The sequence below is a fragment of the Poecilia reticulata genome, chromosome 22 (assembly GCF_904066995.2).
Source record: "Poecilia reticulata chromosome 22, P_reticulata-male-v2, whole genome shotgun sequence".
Lineage (NCBI taxonomy): Eukaryota > Metazoa > Chordata > Actinopteri > Cyprinodontiformes > Poeciliidae > Poecilia > Poecilia reticulata.
In genome coordinates this window covers 12,309,646-12,332,616 of record NC_088851.1, presented here as the reverse complement: position 1 = coordinate 12,332,616, position 22,971 = coordinate 12,309,646, and the positions used below count along the sequence as shown (strand labels likewise).

At 39.6% G+C, this 22,971-nt stretch overlaps 1 protein-coding gene and 1 long non-coding RNA gene across 10 annotated transcripts in view; one reads left to right on the top strand and one right to left on the bottom strand.

Moving 5' to 3' along the window:
- Nucleotides 1–14,447: 14,447 nt before the first annotated feature.
- LOC103458765 (uncharacterized) lies at nt 14,448–19,481 on the bottom strand. Of its 3 annotated transcripts, none has more exons than XR_014085731.1 (2): nt 18,722–19,481; nt 14,448–16,755 (listed from the first exon to the last, which is right to left on the bottom strand). It is a non-coding gene; the product is annotated as an uncharacterized LOC103458765 (long non-coding RNA). The 3 variants fall into 3 exon arrangements; XR_014085730.1 differs by having other exon boundaries at nt 14,448–16,752; XR_532618.3 differs by having other exon boundaries at nt 14,448–14,795.
- A 1,406-nt stretch (nt 19,482–20,887) lies between these two features.
- Nucleotides 20,888–22,971, top strand: part of meis2a (Meis homeobox 2a) — a 94,158-nt gene continuing 92,074 nt past the window's right edge. Inside the window, exons 1-2 of one of the 7 annotated variants that reach the window (XM_081602876.1) lie at nt 20,888–21,817; nt 22,316–22,542. In XM_081602876.1, coding sequence (XP_081459002.1) covers nt 21,806–21,817; nt 22,316–22,542 — 239 coding nt within the window. In that variant the 5' untranslated portion in view covers nt 20,888–21,805. Of the gene's footprint in view, nt 21,818–21,865; nt 22,079–22,315; nt 22,543–22,971 lie in introns of those variants that run through there. The other 6 variants (XM_081602877.1, XM_081602874.1, XM_081602873.1 and 3 more) reach the window with 6 other exon arrangements.

The window sequence follows — 22,971 nt, the reverse complement described above, 5'->3', positions numbered from 1 at the left end:
TAATACACTTTATGGGCCCATGGTACATTGCTTCAAAAACAGCAGATGTGGAATTATGATAAATATAATGAGGGTTTTTTTTCCCTCTTTGCTTGCCTCTTTCTGTCTCTCACCCTTCTTCCTTCTCTCTCTCTCGGCTGCAGAGGAGGGGGCGGGAGGAGGAGGACGTGAAGCGTGTTTATGTACGCCATACAATACATTTAATGTCTTAGTAAGGGCCGCCAACAAAACCTGATTAATGTCCTCATCTCTTTTATTAAAGATAAGAGTGGCACTGCAGTCAGAAGATAGAGAGGGTGCTATAAATCTCAGGCAAAATGAGCAGTCAAATAATCACTCATCAGAAATGAAATCTACATACATTAACACTCGCAGACGCTCTGCTGTGAATATAAACATAGGGCTTACGGGTGATGAAGCCGCTTTCATTTATCCATATACTCTCAGTGTGGGGGGAGGTGGAGGCGGAGGTGCCTGAACACTGTAAGCTCTCAACTGGCAATGATGTTTAAGGGGCTTCTGTCCTGCTAAGCTACGGTCCGCCAGACTGAGCATGTGTCCAGAGAAGCAGACATGCAATCATTAGAGCAATGGATGAGTTGGATGGCAGAGGCAATTAAGCATCTCCCTGAATAGGACATAATGTTGATCCATCCCTACGATTAATCAAGGCATGCATTAGACAGTGATGGGCGACCCCATGCCTTTGTGACAAAATGATTCTTCATCTCCTGTTTGGGGACAGGGATCCTGAGGTCCCTAATGCGCCTTAAAGGTGCCCCAACGAAATCCTGTCATCCATTTTGCTTCCATCGCTGACAGCTATCAACCTGTCTTCTGCTCGCCAAGGAACATTATCTGATCTCCCAAGGCGGTTAGTGACAACGACTAAGATCATGGGTGGTGGTGGCGGCGGCGGACAGGCAGATATGTAAAGCACAGAGACTGTTGCCCTGCTTCTGTGAAATGGTGAATCCACACAGATGGAGCTACGCAAAATGCACTGGAAACGAAAAATGCTGAGATGCACACAATTTGTTTTTTTTTTCTAATTTATGTACTGACAGGAAGTATTCCCAGCATTTCATTCTTTTCTTTGCAGTTGTTGATACAGTTGAATTTATTAACATGTCATTCAGTCACAATTTTAATATCCCATCATCATTAAATATCAATAAGAAATGAAAAGTTACATTCAGATTTTCTATGAAGTCATTCTTGAACCTTCATAAGACTGGCATGCAACAGAACCTCTTCAATCAGAAGCTTTTTCAGATCTGTTGTAACACAGACTGCTACGGGAGATTCTTTCTGCCCACCGCCGTCAGAACCTTCTACAACTGTTTGAAGAGCCTTGAATAATGTGAGTTACACCGATATTAAATTCCCCTTTTGTATCAATAAATCTTTGAACTGAAATTATTTGAACTGAACCACTCTACAGTAGTACAGATGTTACATCATTTCAAAGTTGGTTCACATATCACTACTTATTAACTCACAGGACCGTCCTGTGAGAAATGTTGGATTTAAACATTGCTGGACTAAATTCATTTGAAGAAGTGAAAAATAAACTGAGGCTGATCTTTGACTTGATTTGACTCGATCAGACTTTTTCAGGTTTACACCTTCAGCAAATGCTGTCTGACTGATAATAATGCATATTTCATATTAATCACTCATGATCTCGAAGTCACAATGTGATTTATTTAGCGCTGCACTTATAACAGTGCATTTGACGCCCTTAAGAAATATTAAAGCTGAAAGATGGTGATTTAGGACTGTATACCTCCAAATATTTTTTCTTTTTTTAACAATCAACGCATATATATATATATATATATATATATATATATATATATATATATATATATATATATATATATATTCCTAAAATTCAGAACGTATCCAGTCATTCCAGGCACTTTGTTTTATTCTATCTCTGCTCCTCTCCTCCCATATGGCCACCTATTCAGCTGTATTGCCGTAGCATGAGATCATTACCTTCATCATTGAGCCCAGGCATCTGAGCGCCTGTTAACCTGGAACAGACCCGGCTGTGCTGATGGTACAATATGCTCCTTGTTATTCTAGGATCATTGACGCTAAATCCCTGGCAATCAAGTCAGTTTTGTCGAAGCTCATTGGCTCAGTGGGGTCTCATCTCATCTGTGCGCTCGAAATGAAGGCGAGAGTGTTCGGGTTAGTTAGGTCGTTAGGGAGAAATTCTTTGATAATGGCGCATGTTACATTAGACTCCTACAAACCAACGATAAGTGTTTCAGTGTCTGTGTAATATAATTTACAGAACGGTTACGGTAGATAAGAAATTCCCCGGAGGTATGAAGTGGAGATGAATTGTTCCTTGTTAATCTACATTTGTTCCATGCTATATAACCAATATGCCCTTATAGATTCCTCACTGCAGATGACATGTGCCCTGAAATATTCACTTAAACCATCCATCTCTCTTAGCGGCAAGGTGTGCTTGGTAACGTTACAATCATACATGTTTAAAACTTTAGTTTCAAAACTTGTCAGAAACAGGACATGGTAATATATTTTCATACGTGCATCTTAACACCAACTAATAAATTAACAAGATTAAAGATCTGATTAGTAAGACTTGTTAGAAACAGGTTAATGCATATCTATGTAGACTTTCAGAATATAATAGCTTTTAACCTCTCGACATATACATTGTGGGGTGACAGTAGGTCAAGTTGTGAAAAGGCAAAGAAGGCTAGATGTTTTATCTGTTGGAATAAGCAAATCAAGATATATTCCAGTTTATAGATTTTTATTTGTATACCTGTTTGTGATTGCATCCTTTTTTCACATTCCAAAATTAGATCCATATATTGCTTTAATGTGCATCAGATATTAAACTTTGTCATCTTTGTGTACTACATAGCAGAAAAAAATATGAATTCAATTCAAACATGCATACATTCTAATCGATTCTACATATCAAACAATTCATCAAGTTCAGTTCAGCATTCAATTTGTTTTTTTAAAAAGGTTTTCTATCTAAGGAAACACAGGAGATTGCATCAAGCCAATAACTTTCAGCATTCGGTGTCGCTAAGAGAGTTACAAAAATTGAAGATTGACTTTGCAGCAATCGCTCATCCTGAGCATGTAGAGAGGGCATGAAAACTCCCCTCAACAGGAAGAAAGATCCAGCAAACATAGTTTCTATCACCTATCAAATTCAGACAAAATATATTGAAAAGTGGTTGAAAAGCAGTGGTGGAGGAAGTACTCAAAAAATGTACTTAAGTAAAAGTACAAATACACAGACAAAAATGTACTCAAGTAGAAGTAAAACTACCACATTAACATTTGTACTTAAGTAAAAGTAAAAAAAGTACTGACTTTTAAAAATACTTAAGTATTAAAAGTAAAAGTACTTGCTGAATCGCTAATACAATATCATTAAGTGAACCGTTCATATTTAATTTTAATACATTAGAAATGTGCCATTTAAATGAACAATGCCACAGATAAAGCATGTTGTGTTTACTCTGTGACATAGTTTAGACTTAGATATGTGATTCTATGCGTCATAATTTCAGGGATGGAAACATCTTGTCTCTTGTCCTAACATAACATGAACTTAACTTTTTTTGCCACTAGTGGCATTTATTTTTAAAGAAATCCAACAGAAAGGGGATGGAAAGAAGGTGAGTGGGAGAGGACAGGCAACCAATGAGCCACGTAGCAGAGTTATAGTCAAGACCAATTAATTAACCCAAGACCAAGTCAAGAACAGCACCCTGCGCTACGTGACACAAAAAAATGTAGTTTTACCTATCAAAATTGCTTCTCAAATTGATCTGAAAGACCCACATTCCCATAAAACACCTAGATATTAAATACTTAGAGCTGAAATAAATTTAATCAGTAAACATCCGTCCAGAAGAATCGGATCGTTCCTGAATGTCATATCACTATATTGCAGACTTTGGTCACAGCGTTGTCCCATATATGCGACACCTCAGTCAACGCCTTCACACAATAATTCAGCGCATGAGTGACAATTTTTCCATCACAGATGCAACATATGCGTCTCTGTACAGCTAGCTTTGCTAGCATCACATCCACGGAGCTTACCTTTCTTTAAACTTTCCTTCGAAGTGATGATGAAAATTGAACAAAGTCCCCTCCGTCTGTGAAAGCGAAGCGCTGCTGATTTTACATGTCATCATATCTTATGACTTATGCAGGGCTATTATATTACTGACGATTAGACAGACATCTTCTCCCGCTCAGAGGAAACTACTGCGCATGTCTTGGAGCTCCGCGTGCGTGTAAAGGGGGAGGCGATGGGTAACAACAGATACTAAGTCACGTTATTGCTTGGATTTTCCGGCGCCACCTTAAATCCCTGAACTTCACATTTTAAAGGAAAAGAAATAGTAACGCGACTTGGATGTAACGAGTAAAGCGACAGTTTTGTAGAAATGTAGTGAAGTAGAAAGTACAGGTACTTACTGTAAAATGTAGTGGAGTAAAAGTAGAACGTACCCATTATTAAATCTACTTAAGTAAAGTACAGATACACGAAACATGTACTTAAGTACAGTAACGAAGTACTTGTACTTCCCACCACTGTTGAAAAGTAATGATGTGTGAAACAGTTCAAGAGGTGTGAATACTTCTGTAAAGCACCCTGTACTTAGGATTTGACTGCCATGGATTTGGACTTCTCTGGTGGATGATCCCTGAACTTTTGAGCTTACGTGATTCCTTACGCAAATCTGCTGTATCATCTTTTGTTTATCCTTCCTACTCTGGCATGTCAGCCAATATAGTGATACGTAGCGTCACGTGTCTCCCACAGCCTTGCAAGGTTCCTGGAGGAAAAGACATGTTGTCAGTGCACATTCATCACACAGTCCGACGTTGGAAACAGATTTCCCTCATAAGCAATTTTGCTCGTTAGAGTCACAGTGCAGACTTGCTGATTGGAGTAACTCTGAGGCTACAACTCTGAGAGCGAAAGAGAGAGGAGCATGACTGAGAGGAGGAGGGAGTGGGAGGGAAGGAGAGGGCCTGACACGTTTTACAGTGATGTGAAAGCTGAGATGTTGATTAATGTGTATTGCTCCTGTCACATAAACCGAATAAATAAATATCAAAACAAAAGCTGGTGGAGAAGCTCATTTACAAACCAGGAAATGAAAGTTCCATTTAGTTTGGGAGGAAGACAGACTGGGATGACAATCTGTGGACACGACTGTAAACACGAAATCAGCACTGTGAAAGTCAGGACTGTGGGCCCACATCCCTGAAAAACCTTGTGCGGTTATTACAAGCATTCCTTAAACTAACAGTTGTTTTGTCACCGGGAAAACATTAGGTGGAGATCTCCATTGTGTTCCCAGCTCCTTTTCTTTAACAAACGGCCGTCCTGGTTAGCATGCAATCGGGTCCCGAATGCCTCCAGAAGCAGTGATTGGTTTCAAAACAATCGAACGGGGGGCTTACCGTTATAGTGGGGGTACAAAACAAACGCTGTTTGTGAAATTTAACACCCCACCCAACATGCTGGAGGAGACGGATGATGATAGCAGAATATTTCACAACGGCACGACCCTGCTCTGCTCATTAGGGATAGGCCTGTTTGTTTTGATCTCCGTGTCCCATTCACAAACACGCTTGTTTACATAAATAAACAATCTTATGTTTGCTGCCATGGAAACAGGGTTTACACAGGCATAGAAATCACCGTTTAATGGAGTAAGATGTTTACATGCCTGAGAGTGCATACCTCAATTGTCACATTATGGCTTCTTATAACTATGTGGAAGGAAGCGATTAAAAGTGACAGCTCTCAAAGATGCAGCAGCTCCACGGAAAACAGAATTATTATTTTTTTGCTATAAATCAGTAACTGCTTGGCTTAACATTAGTAATTTTAATTAATATTCTGGTAATGGCATTAATTGATTTATTACACAATAAATATGACAAAGAATTATTTTAATTATTAAAAATTATAATTCCAAAAAATGCTTTCTCTTGCTTTTGTGATTATTATTAATAATAATATGATCATGTTAAAAATGCTCCTCATAATAATTATCTTGTTTGTTTTAACTGAGTACTTTCTTGATATTATTAAGATACTAATCATAATGACTATTATTACCATTATTATCTCTCTGTAATTGGGAAACAATGGAGGAACGGACGATCAGAAGCAACATGCAAAGAACTGCAGCAGTTTAAATAAGTCAAGCATGCAAAAAAAAGACATTATCATATATGTGTGAAAGAGACAGTGATTTGTTGCCTGAAAGGAAACTGTATTTAATAGCTGTGCTGACGAGATTCTCACATTTAAAAGAACCACTTATAAATACACAAATGTTTCAGATGAAGCACTAGTTAAAACCAAAAGGTATCACTCTTACTCTCATTTCCTTTAGTCTTAATTTGCCTTTAGTCATTATTGACCCTTTCAGCTGGAACTGCGCTCTAAGAGAACAGTGCAAATTGAAAGCAAACCTTTTGCACAGATTTTTTATTTTTTGGTTTTACTGATATTTAAATTTATTTTTACATTTTTTGAGATCGTCCAATAAGAATCAGTCAGTGTGACTGCGTTTGATTCTAAAGGTTCTGCTCTTGTCTTTTTGGACTTGGCTTAGCTGTTCACTTGTTTCTGCTGAATAGTAGTTATTTTGAGATATTTTGCATATTGTTGTATTCATTACACTATTCCATTCACATTGAATATTTCACATGATAAATGAGGCAGGAAGACGTTTCAGCCAGCTGATTAGACATAATTGATCCTTACTAATTAATCTTAGCCAAAAACAAAATATATATATATATATATTCTTATGCAAATATGGAAAGATAAACTCTCTTAGTTAACGAGCTCTTGTTTTATCAGGTCAGTGATGGCAGCTAGCCTTACCCCGCTGTCATTCTCCTCATGAAGAAATGCACTCATGCAGTAACTCCTCTTCTTGCTTCCCTCAGCTCCTTTTCTTCCCTCCCTGGATTTGCAGATTCCATCTCCTGCCCCGGCATCTCGAGAGAAGTCATTTTACAGTTCAATCAGGAATCCTAATAAACTGACCTGTGTTTTAATGACTAATTCATTGTCTCCTTTACTACCTTCATGGGTATAAAGCAGATTAATGACTTGAGCAAGGTTAAAAACAGTACCACTGTGCTTTTCCTTCAACTGTTATCAATCATCCTTTAGATTCTTGAGAGAGCTACGGAAATTGAAGAAAAATTAGCAATCTTCTTGATGGATGGTGGCGTAGGACAGAGTGTACATTAGATTAGTGTTGCAGAATGAAATGGAAGACAGCTTGTGTTTTAGGATATGCTGTTTATATGGCTCAGGCTCTGACATTGTACTACAGAATAACGCCACAGTTTAGGCAACATTAAAGGAAAATCATTCACTTTTATTTCTCCCAGCTATCGGCTCCCAAACCTAGGATTTTCCAGGCCAGTTTTATTGCAGACCATGCCGTAACAGGAAAACTCTTCAAAGCCCCGGTAAAAATTCCCAATGAAATTTCAATAAATGTTACGAGAATTGAACAAAGTGTCACAAAATCCACCAGAGAGATAACAAGAAAGTTTAACTGTTTGAAAGGAAATTATAAAGAAATAGAACAAGAGAAACAAATTATGCACAATGCTTTGTCCACAGGAGAGTGCATTACTAAGCTTTTTATGTATTTAAAGAAAAGTTCCCAATAAAAGCTTGGATATTTAAGAAACATTTAATAGTTTTCGGAGCCTTAAAGCTGTATGTTAGTCAACAGGTTTTTTCCAACTCTAAATAGGAATATTGTTTCATAAAAAGATAATGTACCTAGGAGGACATGATTCATAAGTTTTTTGTCATGTGTTGCTCACTAAAAACAACAACGAAGTGGAAGGACAGAGGTAAAAGCTACACCAAAGGACGATGAGCCAAAAAAAAATTAAAATCAATAAAATCTGTCAGTATTTGGAAAGCATCCCTAACTCTACGAGTGCCACTTAATATGATGTAGTTGACTCCTTTGCAGGAGGATTGTAACAACGTTTCTGATTTTTAAGATATTGCTCGAGAAGCATTTCGTGAAGCAAATTAAGTAACTTTATTTTTACAAAACATTCCCAATGAAATTTCATTGGAATTGGTTTAAGAGACATAACAAAAATGTCCAAATATTCCAGAGAGTACCATTTTCACCTTAATCTAAAAGAGGAAAGAACATAATTTCACCATAAGCCGACCCTTCCTCATAGTGAAATTATGACCAAGGGTACCTTTAGTACCTTTGGTAGGACCTTATAGGTCAAAAAAGATCTCCAAGAGACAACTTTTTTGACAACTTTTCTTTGGGGAAGAGCTCCAAGGCTTTGATGTTTAACGTTTAGCTCGCTTCATGCTCTATCACATTCAATTTGGGACTTTGGCTGGGCCTTTGCCAAACCCATTTCTTAGATTTTATATAAATTTGGGAGTGAACTTTATCTATATTTAGAAAGTTTGCCTCAGGCTGGTTTTACCTCCAGTAACATCCTTGTTTCCGTATGGCTGTTCTCAAAATTATCTGGAGATGCTAACTCATACGTTTCATTGCATTTCATTTACAATATTTACAAGGACGAGCTTTGAGGGCTTTGAGGAATAACTCCTGGGGAAACTTGGATAACAGTGTAGAAAGTCAAGAACAAGATTTCTCATGAGTTCTACTTCTTTGACAGTTTCTTTACTTTTTCCTCATACTGTACTTCTGTTTTTTTTTTGTTCAGAAATCCCATGGAAGAGAGAGGAAGAGGAAAAAAAAGGCCAAAGGGGGGATGGCAGGGAAAGGAGAAGACGGGGCGTAAGGCTGCGTCTTTGTTTACCATTCCATATTCCCATCTCTCTCTCTTTCTCTCTCACACGTATGCCTTCGCTGCATCTTTGGGCCCTTCCCACTCCTGGCCCAGTCATTTCTGACAATGTTAATGATTTAGAGGAGAGCCCTCCACAACGGATGATTTGTGACATGCAGGAAGCCTCCAAATGGGGGAGGACTCGGCAGGTTTTTTTCGGTGGGGAGTGTTTGGGATCCAGGGATGCCTTGAAGATAGTGATTCATTATATTTAAGACAAGTGTGACATCCTACTTCAAGGAAGCAGCACACTTATGTGTGGTGGTGGAGCAGGGGGTGGGGGGGGGGATTTTTTGGGGGGTGGTCAAAGTAGGGAGGGGTAGGTAAGTACAAAGGAATGCCTTGGTGTTTTTTGGAGATGACATCGGAATAGGAGGCAGGCATATGGAGACGGCAGCCTGGAAAATAATGGGTAATGGAAGAATTTAGCCTCAGGCTATATGCCTGCTTTGCCTACTTCTGTATAACTAGTATATTTATAATTCAAATACATACCTTTAATAATTAACCACTAGTGAATATTAAAGGAGAATGTGGGATATCTTTTCTGCAGAAGGAGTCAGGTAAAAACAGTATTAAATTTCAAATTTGACAACTGTACAGAACAAAGAACAAGAAAATGAAAACTGAAATGTTATCTGACATTTTTGGGCCAATTTTACTTTAGGTAAACAAACAAAAAAAAACAGTCATGTAAGAGTGGGATATATTAAAATTTTTTTTTGTATTTGAATTTGACAGTGAACTTATGTTTCATTAAAGACAAAAATAATAATACCACCAAACATGGCTCAAAATAAAGACACGTCTTAGTAAATAAGAAATATATTAAAATATGTATTTATCTCAGTAATTCAGTTCAAAAAGTGATACATTCAAAGTGTTGATTTCTGTTAGTTTATAGTATTACAGCTTACAAAAAACTAAAGTATTACATAAGGTCAATAAAAAATGATTTTTAATACAGGAGTGCTATGTTAGGACCTACGTAATCATGTCGAAAGCTTTTGGCTTGACAGTTCTCCAGCAGACAGTCTTCGACAAAGAGGTTTCCACAAAACGCTTTCTGTTCCTGGAGTGGTTTATCCTAGTATAATGGAAAGCTGAGTGGAAGAAAAAACATAGGATATACTGTATATATAAAAAAGTGCACAATTAAAAATGCCACCTTGACTGGATAATTAAAGTCCATTCACTAGTTTCAGGAAGATTCACAAAACCAGGATGGCAGCTGGTGTTCAAGAACCACCCCAAAGAGATGGACTGAGGAGATGGGCTAAAATGTCACAAATGTGGAGTTTACATTTTATTGAATCAATTAAATAGGTTAACTTTTGACAATAGTCTAAAATGAGGAGATGTTTATTGACCAACATTTTCAATAAAATTCAGTTAGAATACAGAAAAGTTATTAATTAATGGGTTTATTATTTAATGCCATGATGACGGCAGCTCCTTAGCAACAAGGCGATACAGTTGTTTAAGCTTCCCTGGACTGTCTCCGCCAGATTTGATTGTTGCTCATCGTTGCTGTGAACCTGCGCTCTGTAACAATGAACGCAGCACCAGCAGCGGTGACAGCCTTATGTCTGGGCAAAATACAAAACTGCAGCATGAAAAACACACATAACATGGCAATCCATGTGATGATCACTGTGCAATAAACTCTGAGCCTGCTTACCATACAGCGGTAGCATTTCAGACACATTTAGCCTGCTGCGAGTGGAAAATATGGACAATTTTTGCCCTTGTCTGCATTCAGCTTTGAGTGTGCCTTTTAAAAATAAAACCTCCCAGAGGACAGTGTGTTTTGTACTCTGTACACAAGTGGCACAGAAAAGCTCTCACAGACTGTGTCAACTGATGTTATGCAAACACCAGCGTTCAACAAGAACCAATGCATTTGCATCACTGGGATCTTAAACGTGCCCCGCTTTCATACAGGCCCCCACTTCTGTCGCTTCCTCTTTGATGTGGCTCATACATATTAAGAAACCGAACCCTGCAGAAGGAACATCAGCCACGCGTTCACCAGAGCACAAACTCAATTTGTGCAACCTCTCGAAAAAAATTAAGAAAAAAAAAAAAATGCTGCATTAGTTTGTCCCACTTTAGTTCCAGAGTTAATTAGCAAGTGAGAGATTGGACAATTAGTTCATCCATGCTAATTGATTATAATATTACATCTTGGTGATGATGGGATCATCTCGGAGCATTCCTCCAATATTCTACTAAGGGATTTGGTAATTTATACAATGTTTTTGCGTAATGAGGGGCTTTAAAAGAGCAAATCATCAAGGGAAATTGTTAATTCAATTTCACTCAGATAAGTCAGAGGAGTTGGTGTTTTTTTTTATTTATTTTTAGGGGGAGTTATTGGGGTGGGGGGGCTTGCACTGAATGGCAGGGATCTTAGAGAACATCAGTGTCCTTTTAGATTATTACTCACGTCACCACAAGTAATGGGAATCTCTAGTTAATTTCTGTCACTTGCACAATAGGATCTGAACCGATTGTATCGAGGTTGTTTCATTCTGGTGCTCATTACTGGAAAGCAATTCAGGTCATATCTGCAGCAGAAAGAGAGCCATCATACTGAGATAAACTGAATGTTGGTGCCTCGCGCATCTAAATCCATGTGTCGTTGCTGTGCAGCTTGTAAAACCACATTTTTCCAACCATTATATGGTGATCAGTGTTCAGTGTTTGTTGTTGTCATTGTTATAATGATTTACCTACACATGTAAGTGAGGTGCTATTTAAGCATCTTGCTTACAATTGAACTGGTGCACGGATAGTTTTTTTTTTAAGTGCAAGTTAACAACAGTGAATCTAATAAAATGACAAGTCAAAACTTTTGAGGAGGAGTTCAGCAAAACACAACTGTGATCCAAAATGGCTGACTTCCTGGTAGGCTTAGGGCATGCAGACGTTTTGTTGTCTGCCTTGCAGAGTGCGACTTGTGTGCTAGTTTTTGTAAATTGGTCCAAGGAACTGTTGAACCATTTCCTGACTTCTGTAAAAAAAAAAAAAAAAAAAAAGGAAAAGGTTACTGCTACTCAGCAGGCAATTAAAAACTAAAGAAAAATAATAATCAACCTTCAAGTTCAAAAGTTCTTCCCCAACACCCCTCAGTTCTCGGGCGTAATTATATCCTGTCCCTGCTTCCTCGGTTGTCAGATATCTGCAATGTGAAACTCAGGTGAGGACTTCTATCCCCTTCACAGCTCTAACTCCATCACAGTGTGACAATCTGTCACAAGCCGCGGGCCGCAAGGCAAAAATAGGGGGGGAAAAAATGAATGTGGAGGAATGTGCTCATGTATTTCACCTGAAAAGTTCAACTGTGAGAGCTCAAACTTCCTCCTGGAAAACTCAAGGAAGACACGGGTCCAGATTATGAGTTTTACTTGAAGAAAAGCACTAACTTTTTTATTTACTGTTTGGATTATATGTTACTTATATACATTCATAAATATTGCCCATGCTCTCTTTCATATTTAATACTCTTCATTTCTTAAAAGTCAGCTGTGAGTTCTTCCTCATATTTTTTAAAACTTTACCATAAAAAATCCTTTTTATGAAATACGACTCCTCTCAAGTGAACATATGCAGCAAATAAAAAAAAATTTGAATTCATATGTGTGTAATATTGAAGTATTACACTTTTTTTTTTTTTTTTTACTGTGCTTAATAATTAATAGCCCATCTCGCTATGAATATTTACGTGTAAAGTGTCCCTGGGAGCCATCCATATGCCAGAGGGAGGGAAAACTGTGTGTTTACAGCATTAAACACTCAAATATTGTCTGCAAACCCGTTTCGCCTCCAACCACGAAAAACACGCACTAAAGCGTGGAAAGCATTTTATTTGTTGTTGCAGAATGTAACCCGTTCAGGTTCCGTCGAGATGTGGCAAGTCAAATTACACGTCCCCCTTATTTTGTGCTGAGGTGAAATCCCTGGACGCACCTTGTCTAGTTTGAACATGAAGCGGGATCAGAAGTAATCTTTTCCTTTTGTTTCCCCCCACCCCCCCTTCCAACTGCAATGACATTGTTCATCGAGATCACCCTCCACTTACTGTGTCAAAGTGTCAAAGGTCCTGTTGTCGGTGCGCACCGAAATCAAGATGAAGAAATTACACACCGTATTAGATTATGCCGTACGACGCAGCGGGAGGGGGAAAAAAAAAAAAAAGAAAAAATAGGGGAGGATTCAGGCTGGTTTGGGAAGCTGATTGTAGATGTAAGTAGGAGGAAAATCAAAGACAAACATTGCACGTTATGAATGAGTGTGTGGTTGTGTAGCTCATTTCTGCTGCCAAACCTTAATGCGCTACTCACTTCTAATCCCGGTGGTTGACTTCTCTTTAGTTCTCTCTTTGTATCTGATCCAGAAACACGGAAGAAATGCTGTAACGGAAGAGCGAGAACGTGTCCTGACCCCCTCCACCCCGCCCCAGCTGGAGTGTGATCATATCCACATACATCAACCTCTGACCTTTGAAGGACACACGTGAGGAATGTTCAGGAATATCACGAAATCCCTCTTCATTCTAAAAGCTAATAATGGATAAGTGGGATAGGTAACACAAACAAATAACGCCGTTCCTGGTGAACCTGGGCATGTTGGGTTCTGTTGCTCTCATTGGTGATATTTATCTAGGAAGGAGAAGGCTGAGTGTTTTTGTTGCCGCCTCCCTGCAGGTCCCCAGAGCTCTCAGATCTCCTCTCGTGTCTCCTGTGTGGATAAGTGCTGGCTGCAGAGGAAACGCAGCTCTTTGATATTTCACTCCTAATTTGAATCAGTGGTCGCTTTATTTGACAATGCCAGGTAATTACCTGGGTATAGCCTCGCTCGGACGTGTGAACTCCTGCAGAACCAGAAAGCAGGGAGTGAATGAAGGGGATGAGGGGAGGATGACGGGAGGAAGAGGGAGAGCTATCTGGATATCAGATGGGACATGGATAACATAAGCAGGAAAAAAAAACAAAAAAAAAACGGGGGTACAAAAACAAACAAAACTTACATGCATTTGTTTACATGCGTTGTATTCTGCAGGTATCGTGAGTAAGAGGTTTTGCTTAGCAAGTCGAGTGTGTTAGCAGAGAATTCCTCAGTGGTTTTTCTGTGTCATGCTGTGAAGCAGAGCAAACATGAGGTCACACAGGGAAAGTTACACAGATGAATGTGGAAGGGAGGACATGGTGCACATAATCCAAATTAATAGGTTTTGTCTCTTAGGCTGGGTCATTTGATTACGTGTAGGCATGTGTGTGTGTGTGTGTGTGTGTGTGTGTGTGTGTGTGTGTGTGTGTGTGTGTGTGTGTGTGTGTGTGTGTGTGTGTGTGTGTGTGTGTGTGTGTGTGTGTGTGTGTGTTTGTGGTTGGGTGGGTGAGTCCCCGGGTGTGTGTGTGTGTGTGTGCGTGCGTGTGTGTGTGTGAGAGAGAGAGAGAGAGAGAGAGAGGGGAGTCATTAGCATGTTACTAATGAGCCAGTGTGTAGAAATAAACAGAGGAACAACTCAAAAGTCAACTTTCTGTGACTTTAATGTGGACACAACATAAAGGACACCTCCAAAGCTAAAAGCATTTTTGAAATTTCACTTTAAATAAACTTAGTTAAATAGATCTGAAAATGACAAATCTGAGCGTTCAAAAATATGAACTGCTGTTGCTGGTAGTGTTAACGTCAGTATTTGTAAATGGCCGGATGTGGAGCCTTATCAATGATGTTTATTGAACAGGAGCGCAGTGTTTGCTCCCCTGCGTGACCTGAATATCAAAACGCGTCGCTCCACGTGAATGCAGCTGCGTTCAGGCTGACTTCCCGGCGATCTCCTTGGAGGAAACCAGCCGACAATGCAGGCATGGAAGGACCTGCAGTTTCACAGGAATACAAAAACAAAGAACAAACAAACAAACAAAAAAAAAGGGAGATAAATTAGGGGGTGGGGGGGAAGCATTCAATAAAATCGTCATTTCAAACGTTTTAAAAATACTACTACTGCTATTAATAATAATTACATTGTCAAATCAGATATTATTATTAAAAGTTAGGTGTGTCTCTGTCCCCCCTCCCACATTTACCACATTTCAAAAGCGAAGCGTTCATACGCAGCTTTAATCTGTATGACTTTTTGCACATTTTATTTGTTTTAGTTTTTGTTCTGAAAGTGGCGTTTCAACGCCGTTTGTATTTCTAAGACAAATAATTTCAGTCACTTCTTCCATGGCTATAATGAGACCATGAAGACTTTTTAAAGATCTCTAAACTTAGTGGCCAGACAACAGAGCGCTTCCTAAATTCCTCTCAAAGAGGACGCAGAGGTATAGAGAGGGAATTTAATGAGGGGCTTAAAGCGCGCAGCGCCTAAAGACATATTTCCTCTGATCAGCGGAGGAGGGCGACTTTATTGGACATGTTTCTGTTTCCAAATCCGCATAACAGCCAACGATGCGTGCATTTCTTATAATGTAGATAAGGGAGAGAGAGAGAGAGCGAAGAGCAGGAGAGAGAGTTTGATATGTAATAAAAGGTGGGCCTGCGCTGCGTGTTTAAGCCCCTTAAGCCTGATAAATGATGAGCGACAGTGGCACAGCAAGAGGGTCAGCGCTATTAACTCCTCGGTTTCCCGGCCTCCACTTAAACTTCTCTCAATTACAGCTGGCGATATGGCTGCAAACGGCCCACCTGTAAATACATATCTATACAGGAATTCATTTCTTCAGTCTTAACGCTAATAACAACTCGAAATAATAAAACGAAGAAGAAGAAATCGGAGTCGTCTCTGCAGGCTATCTCTCCCCCCCCCTAAAGCCGTGTGTCAAAAGGAAACACAAGGATTATGGCTGGTGGCGTTGCTAACACATGCTCACCAGGTATTCTGGGACAAACAGCCAATGGAAGCTCATTAAATCAGCATTTGGTGTATCGGAGCAGGCGTTAACGACGGGCTCTAATCTCGGCGGTGACCTGCGTGAACTGTGTCACAGCCGAGCTCCAAGGCTCTGCAAGGCTGGCTGCAGAGATACTGAGACGTGGAGCAAAAACACGAGGCCTGGTCTTTTCCAAAAATGTATATCTCATATTTAATACTGATTGTATTATTATTATTATTATTATTATTATTATTATTATTATTATTATTATTATTATTATTATTATTATTACATACTACTATTTAATAAACATTATTATTATTACATAATACTATTTAATAATAATAATAATAATAATAATAATAATAATAATAATAATAATAATAATAATAATAATAAATTTAATGGGATAATCTGATGTGAACGTTTTTTTTTTTTTTTTTTGGTGGGCTCAATTACGTTTTTAAACTCACGGGAGACTCGACCATAAGTAGAGCCTAAAATAAAGCCTGAAATGAACATAAATCGTTAAAACTACAGTACAAATATTTAAATGTATATATTTAACAACCAGTAAAACACGAGAAAAATGATAAACCTTTGCAGAAAGAAAAAATAAAATAAAATAAAATAAAATGAGAAACTAACAAAAAGGTCTATCGCATTTTTGAGGAAGTTTTTTGATCTGAATTTCTGTCTTATAGTTGAATTTGAATTAGCCATTGTTATTCTTTCGCGATAAATGAGTCGGTGCCTGGTTATGTTATTTAAACAATTAAGCACGTATCTTTGAACAAAACAACCAGTCGTGTAAAATATGTAATTAGAGTTTTTCTCTTTTTTTTTCTGGGCCTCCTCGTATTTTTCCCACCACGGAATCCTCCGGCCGTCTCTTTTGCATTAGCTGCGGCCGCCAGGTGTCGCTAGAACGCCGCACATTTCGCTGTTCTCTCCTCTCCTCGGAGAGAGAGAGAGAGAGAGAGAGAGAGAGAGAGAGAGAGAGAGAGAGAGAGGTGGGGGGGTGAGGGAGGGAAAGAAAAGCCACAGTTACATTTCGTGTTGGCCTCCCCTCTCTTTCTCCTCCTCCTCCTCCTCCTCCTTTTGCAGACCCTCTGACACCAGAGTCTGAGAATCGGTGGAGGGGAAAATGAGGCTTTGGAGCTGAAGAATTTACAGTTAGTCGCGAAACTTTTACAAGTATTTGAGCTGCTCGGTGCCTTTTTTTTTTTTTTTTTGTTGAGAGAGCTTATAGTCACATTTCAGTTCGGGGGTCAGAAGGAGTTCACATGCAGAGGACTGAGGTAATGCTTCATAAGAAAGAAGAAGAAGAAAAAAAATTTATTTAGTTATAAACAAATATAGGACATTTTGTAATTAAGAAAGCTCTTATGTTTTAATTACTGGTCTGGCTAAATCGTTATGTTTATGTTAGTTTTACTTGGCGCGAAAATACGCATTTGAGCTAATTTATGCATCAACCTCTGAATTTATTTATTCTTTTTTTTTTTTAATTATTATTATTATTATTTTTCTTTTAAATCCCAAGGACCAATAAAATGGATCAAACCGTTTGAGGTCCTTACTGTCCGCGGCTCTCCTGCAGTCCTCCTGCGATCCCGCCTTATCTCAGCCTCCCTTTACATTAGCCTCGCTCATTTGCATAATCTCAAACACCGCAGAGGGCCAGAGGAAGAACAAAGTTACAAACAAGATTAGGGCGAATTTATTTGTTCCTCCGAGCGGAGCGCCGATTGTTTCTCCAGGAGTGTTTAAGGTCACTAAGAGGATTTGGAGCTCGTTTGATATCAGTGATCTTTTTCGGAGGGGAATTAAAATCAACAATGCGTTTTTTCTCCATATTTAGCAATAGGCTTGTGTATATGTGTGTGTGCGTGTGTAGGTGTGTGTGTGTGGGGGTGTGGGTGTGTGTGTGTGTGTGTGTGTGTGTATACGGGATTAGGAATCCTGCAGAAGAGTAATCAGAAATGAGTAGAAGTTGAGCGCTGTGCAGCGTTGGTCCTGCTGTACCTTTAGGATGTGACATGCAGGGGGATCTTTAGCCCCGGTGACTGTCCCAGCAGTGTTTTCCTTGAAATGGATCCTTCCCCACCCCACCTCCTCCTCTTTAATGAATCCAAACGCAGCTGGCCATGTCCCCACATGGACACCGAGCGCTTTAACCCTAAACTGACCTCAATTTGACACCACCAGATGAAATTTTACCGCCTGGTAATGCCATCTTCTGATTTGTTTCTTGCGCGCAAGAGTTGGTATGAAATTTTATTTTATTTTTTTTTTACTTTTTTTTATTTTCTCAGAAATTATTATTATTATTAGTTTAAAAAATAGAGATGTATAACTGTTCCGCTTGCAAATTGAGAGTTTAATTGGATGTAATTACGTATTGTATCCTTAGATGATTCGCATAAAATTAAGAGATTAAACAGCAATGTGTGCTCTATTTTATAAACATAGAAAAAGACGGGGTTAAGCATATTTAATCTATTTGCAAGACAATTACGTTTAATTCTAAAACAGTTTTAAGACGTAGTCCATTTCTTAGACGTAATAAAGTCATCAAAAAGTTAGAAGTTTAACTGTCCCTTTGGAGCAGTTTATAATAACACACGCTCTTTCTGTGTTTCTTCGGGGCAAATCACACTTTGCCACATTAAATCGCTTGTGAGAATCTAAAAGCCTGCAAACTTAAAACAGCCGAGATTTCTCTTTTAGGAATCCACCAAAGAGGTCACTAATTCTGGACTGCATTTCAAAACACGTCAGTCCTGAAAAGAAGTAGGAGAAAAAGAAAGAAAGAAAGAAAAAACTTTCCTATTTTACTGTGCCTAGAACGAGAAGAGAACGCGCGGTCGTAATAAAAAAAATAAAAAAAAGTGTGTGAGTGTGAAGCGTTTGCTACTTACCATGGGTCATCCAAAGGGATAGAGGTTGAAAAAAATAAAAATCAAATAAAAATAAGAAATGCAACCGTTAGCACAGAAATCAATGAGACCCGCAGTATTTAGGTTATGAGAATCAGAGTCTTCAAGCTGCACGGCGCGCCGGACCGGCTGTGTTTACAGAGCGCACACAGAGACCTGGAGACGGTGAGCGCCCTGGCTCTCTCTGCGCGCAACTCTGCAGCTCCTTCCCGGGGTATTGCGCGTTGAAATGTCCACACATACAGCCGTTTGTCAAAGCCTGCAGTCCTGCACACCCCACCTTCCTCCCCCACCCCTCCTCACTTTATGCCAACAAACATAACTGTTGTCACGGGTTTCATTTATTAAATCATTTTCCTTTGTTGCTCAACTCCGCCGTCTGTGCAATCGGCCCCCCGTATGCAGCACTGGCTGGGCATTTTTTGTTTGCTGGGAGAGTTGTTGACCCTCCAACAGTAGCCACAGCCCATCTCCCTGAGCGCTTAATCCTAACCTGTGAATAATTAATTTTCACCATCAAAAAATGTCACCGAGCTCCAAATGGAGCCTTTATGCGTTGGACCTATCAATACGGCCACGAAGGCATGTTAGCACTGATGGAGCTAAATGTTAAAAGGGATAGATGGCCTGCTTCTGTTTTGTGGTTAAAAGTAAAAAAAAAAAAAAAAAAAAAAAAAAAAAAAGAAAAAAGAAAAAAAAAAAGTAGAAGGGGGGTTTCATTGGAATCGATGGCCGGGGAGCGTTGCTCCTCCTCTAAACTTCAATCTTCTCACATGATTGATGATCTTGGGGGAGCTTTGATAATTGACTACTCTGAGGTAAGCTCCTATCATGAGTGGGGATTGGGCGGAAGGAACATGCAAAATTAGTTTCCCCCCCCCCACAAAAGCTTTTCTCTCTCTCTCTCTTTTTTCTTAACATCTTGGAAAAGTTCATTGTGGACAGATAGGGGTGTTTAATTTCCCCCAAAATAGCAGAAGACCTGATCGCCTTCGGAACGTTTTTAAAGGGCCAAATGTGGTGGTGGAGTGGGGTTTGGGGGTTGTGGGGGTTGATTCATAACCTCGGGTGACACTTCAAAACCGGAAATGTCCTGCAAGGAGAGTTCACCATAAATAATCATTTTTAAAAAGTCCCAAGTTCAGCTAGCAACAACACTCTTCAGCGCAGAAGATGTTGCCGAGGAAAGACGACTCGATGTATCCGGTGGAGAAATGTGGAGAGGGTTGTCTAGCTTTTATTTCGAGGTGAATAAAATGACAAAGAAATGTAAAAGACAATAAATAAATAAATAAATAAATAAATAAATAAATAAATAAATAAATGTTGTACATTGTTCAAACTTTGTCCTATTTTCTCTTCAGTTCATAGTCATATAAACTGAAAAAAAGACAAAACAAAAAAATCGGGTCTCCTCCCTGTGATATCTATGCACAGCAACAATTAGCAGCCAAATTAAAATATATTATAGAAATACTCATGATGACAAAAACCACGAAAAAAGTGCCATGTGATAAAGTCAGTATTTTATGACATGTTATCAACATGGGCACCATAAGAAAAAAAATAAAAATAAAGTGGTGACAAAATGGAGGCGCTGAAAATCCAGGATTGGCACCTCAAAAACTGAAATCCATTGTAGATTTTTAACTGTGTTGTTGTTGGATATCTAAAGGTGGCTCAGTATAGAGAAAAACACACACAAAATAATTCATATCCATACAAGAAACCTGATGATAATCACAATGAGACTGATCTATAGGGGTGGCCATTGCCCCCGTTGCTCCCCCCCACCTGCCCCCCTTGGTGGCGCCACTGCATAGCAATAATTAGGAGGAGATTAGAAGGAATTACGGAAATATTAAGTCCGCACATCAGTTTTGTAAACCCTAAAACATGAAACAAATGAGCGCCACGCACTAAACGCGGTATTAATACAATAAATAGCTCATTCTCCCCGCAGATTATTGACAATTGTTTGTTTTCTCTCACTGATAAGACCTCATTCCCAGCGCGTGTATTTGGATACGTTGTGCGTAATTTCGCCTTTTCAATTACGATCTTGTGTTGCCTTATCCCAAATGAATATTCATGCCGTTGAGTTGCAGCCAGTGTTGTGTTTTTGTAGAACTCGGAGGAGCATATATCCGCCCTCACACTGAGCCCTCTCCTGCTTTCTCCTCAGGTCGCTGCTCGGTGAAACACAGGGATTGGGGTGGGAGTTTCGAGCTTTTTCTACCCCCAGTGTGGAGTTGAAGCCGTCCCCGCGCCTCGCATAGACACTCTGCATATCACAGGATTTGGTCTCTCCTCTCCTCTCTCTTGTGCGGAGCTGCTGCAGGACTGGCTATGGCCACCGCTACTTCCGGGATCCGTCATTTCATTCGCCCACCGCTCAGCGCTGCGAACTGACTCTGTTTCTATAAGCAAGCCAGCAGCCAACCTGCCAACACTCGCTGACACTCACTCATCTCAGTCTCGCCAAGATAGACGAAATACCTACGGGGGAAAAGAAAAGGAGAGATCCGAATCGCACTCTCTTAATTTCTACACCTTTTTTTTCCCCTTCTTCTACTTCTTCTTCTTCTTTTTTTTTGCGGTGATAATAAAACAAGATAGCGATCTGGAGGCATTAAAGGAGACGCGGACTTGCGGGATGAAAACGGACTAAAAAAGATTCGTCCTGCTCTTGAACATCATCACCAACCGTCATTCATTCATTACCTTGACAACCTCTGGCTTTGATTGACAGCTGGAGTGGCAAAAAGCCATGAGACACGACAGTTTAGTTACATGCAGGTTGTTGATGGGCCGATTGTAACCTTCACTTTGGCGCATTTTTTTTCTTTTCTTTTTTCTTTTTTTCGAGGAAAGAAGGCAAACGAGAAAAAAAAAATTGCTGCAAAAACTTCCCGATGCGACGGTTTGAACTGAACCACAGTGGCGAATAGGAGAATTCGCACAAAAAGTTGGTTGAAAGAGGGGAATCTTGCCACTAAATCACTTTCCGATCTGGGATATTAAACATATACGGACAGATTCGGGAGTTTATTGGAGCGCAGCCTGATGGCGCAAAGGGTAGGTTTTAAATCTCACTCCGCTTTTACCTGCTCAGATCGCAACCCCCTTTTGTAAGTCGGGGGCGCTGGCAATTTCACAAAGTTTTCTTATCAAAGCGGCTCTATTTGACATTTTTCTGCTGCGCTTTCACTCTCCACGCGAAGTGACAGCCTCCACTTTTCCCGACAAGGCTCCACGAAGCAGTTTCACGGGAGACTCCGAACTGTTTCGCTGTTTTTTTTTGCGCAGAGGGAGCGACCTAACTTTATAATGTTTCTGGTAATGATAAAATTGAGTTGCGGCTTCTTAATATTCGACAGCTTTGCGCTGGCTGCAGCGTGCTTTAAGTCTCTTCATTGCGATTGTTTAAAACCAGAATGAGACAGACATGCTTTATTTAGAGAAATACTTTTCGTATATGTTTTCTTTTCTTTTTTCAAAATACATAATAGAATATAAATATGCGCTCGCTTTAATTTTTTATTTTATTTTTTTTTACTTCAATTTCATTCCCAGTACGATGAGCTGGCCCATTATGGTGGGATGGACGGAGTCCCGGCGTCCATGTACGGGGACCCGCATGCGCCCCGGCCGCTTCCCCAGGTCCACCACCTGAACCACGGACCGCCGCTCCACGCCAGCCAGCACTACGGAGCCCACGCTCCCCACCCTAACGTTATGCCCACCAGCATGGGCTCCGCTGTCAACGACGTTTTAAAGAGGGACAAAGATCAAATTTACGGGTAAGCTTTGCATGATTTAGACATGCAACTAAATACTTCTCTCTCTCTCTTTCTCGCTCTCTCTCTCTTTTTTTTTTAAAAAGTTAGCAGCGCTGGGTGAATTTTAGAGTTTATTTCCCATCGCTTGGTTTTAGTGAAGCTTTGTGCAGGTTGGAGCTTTATTTGGAGCTACCTTGTCGGTTTTAGGGGAGTTTTGTTGGTGTGTAATTTTACACTCATTGTAAAAGCCTGAAGCAAGCAAGAGTATCAGCCCTGAGCTTGTAAATGAATATGGAAGCTCTCAAATGTGGCACAAGGAAAACATAAAAACTATTTTAAGCTGATTACATTGTTGCTTTATTATTACTGCCAACAATCATATATCAAATGCAAAATGATAATCTGCATTTTTAACGCTTTAGTTTAGCTGACATTTAAAAAAAATAAAAA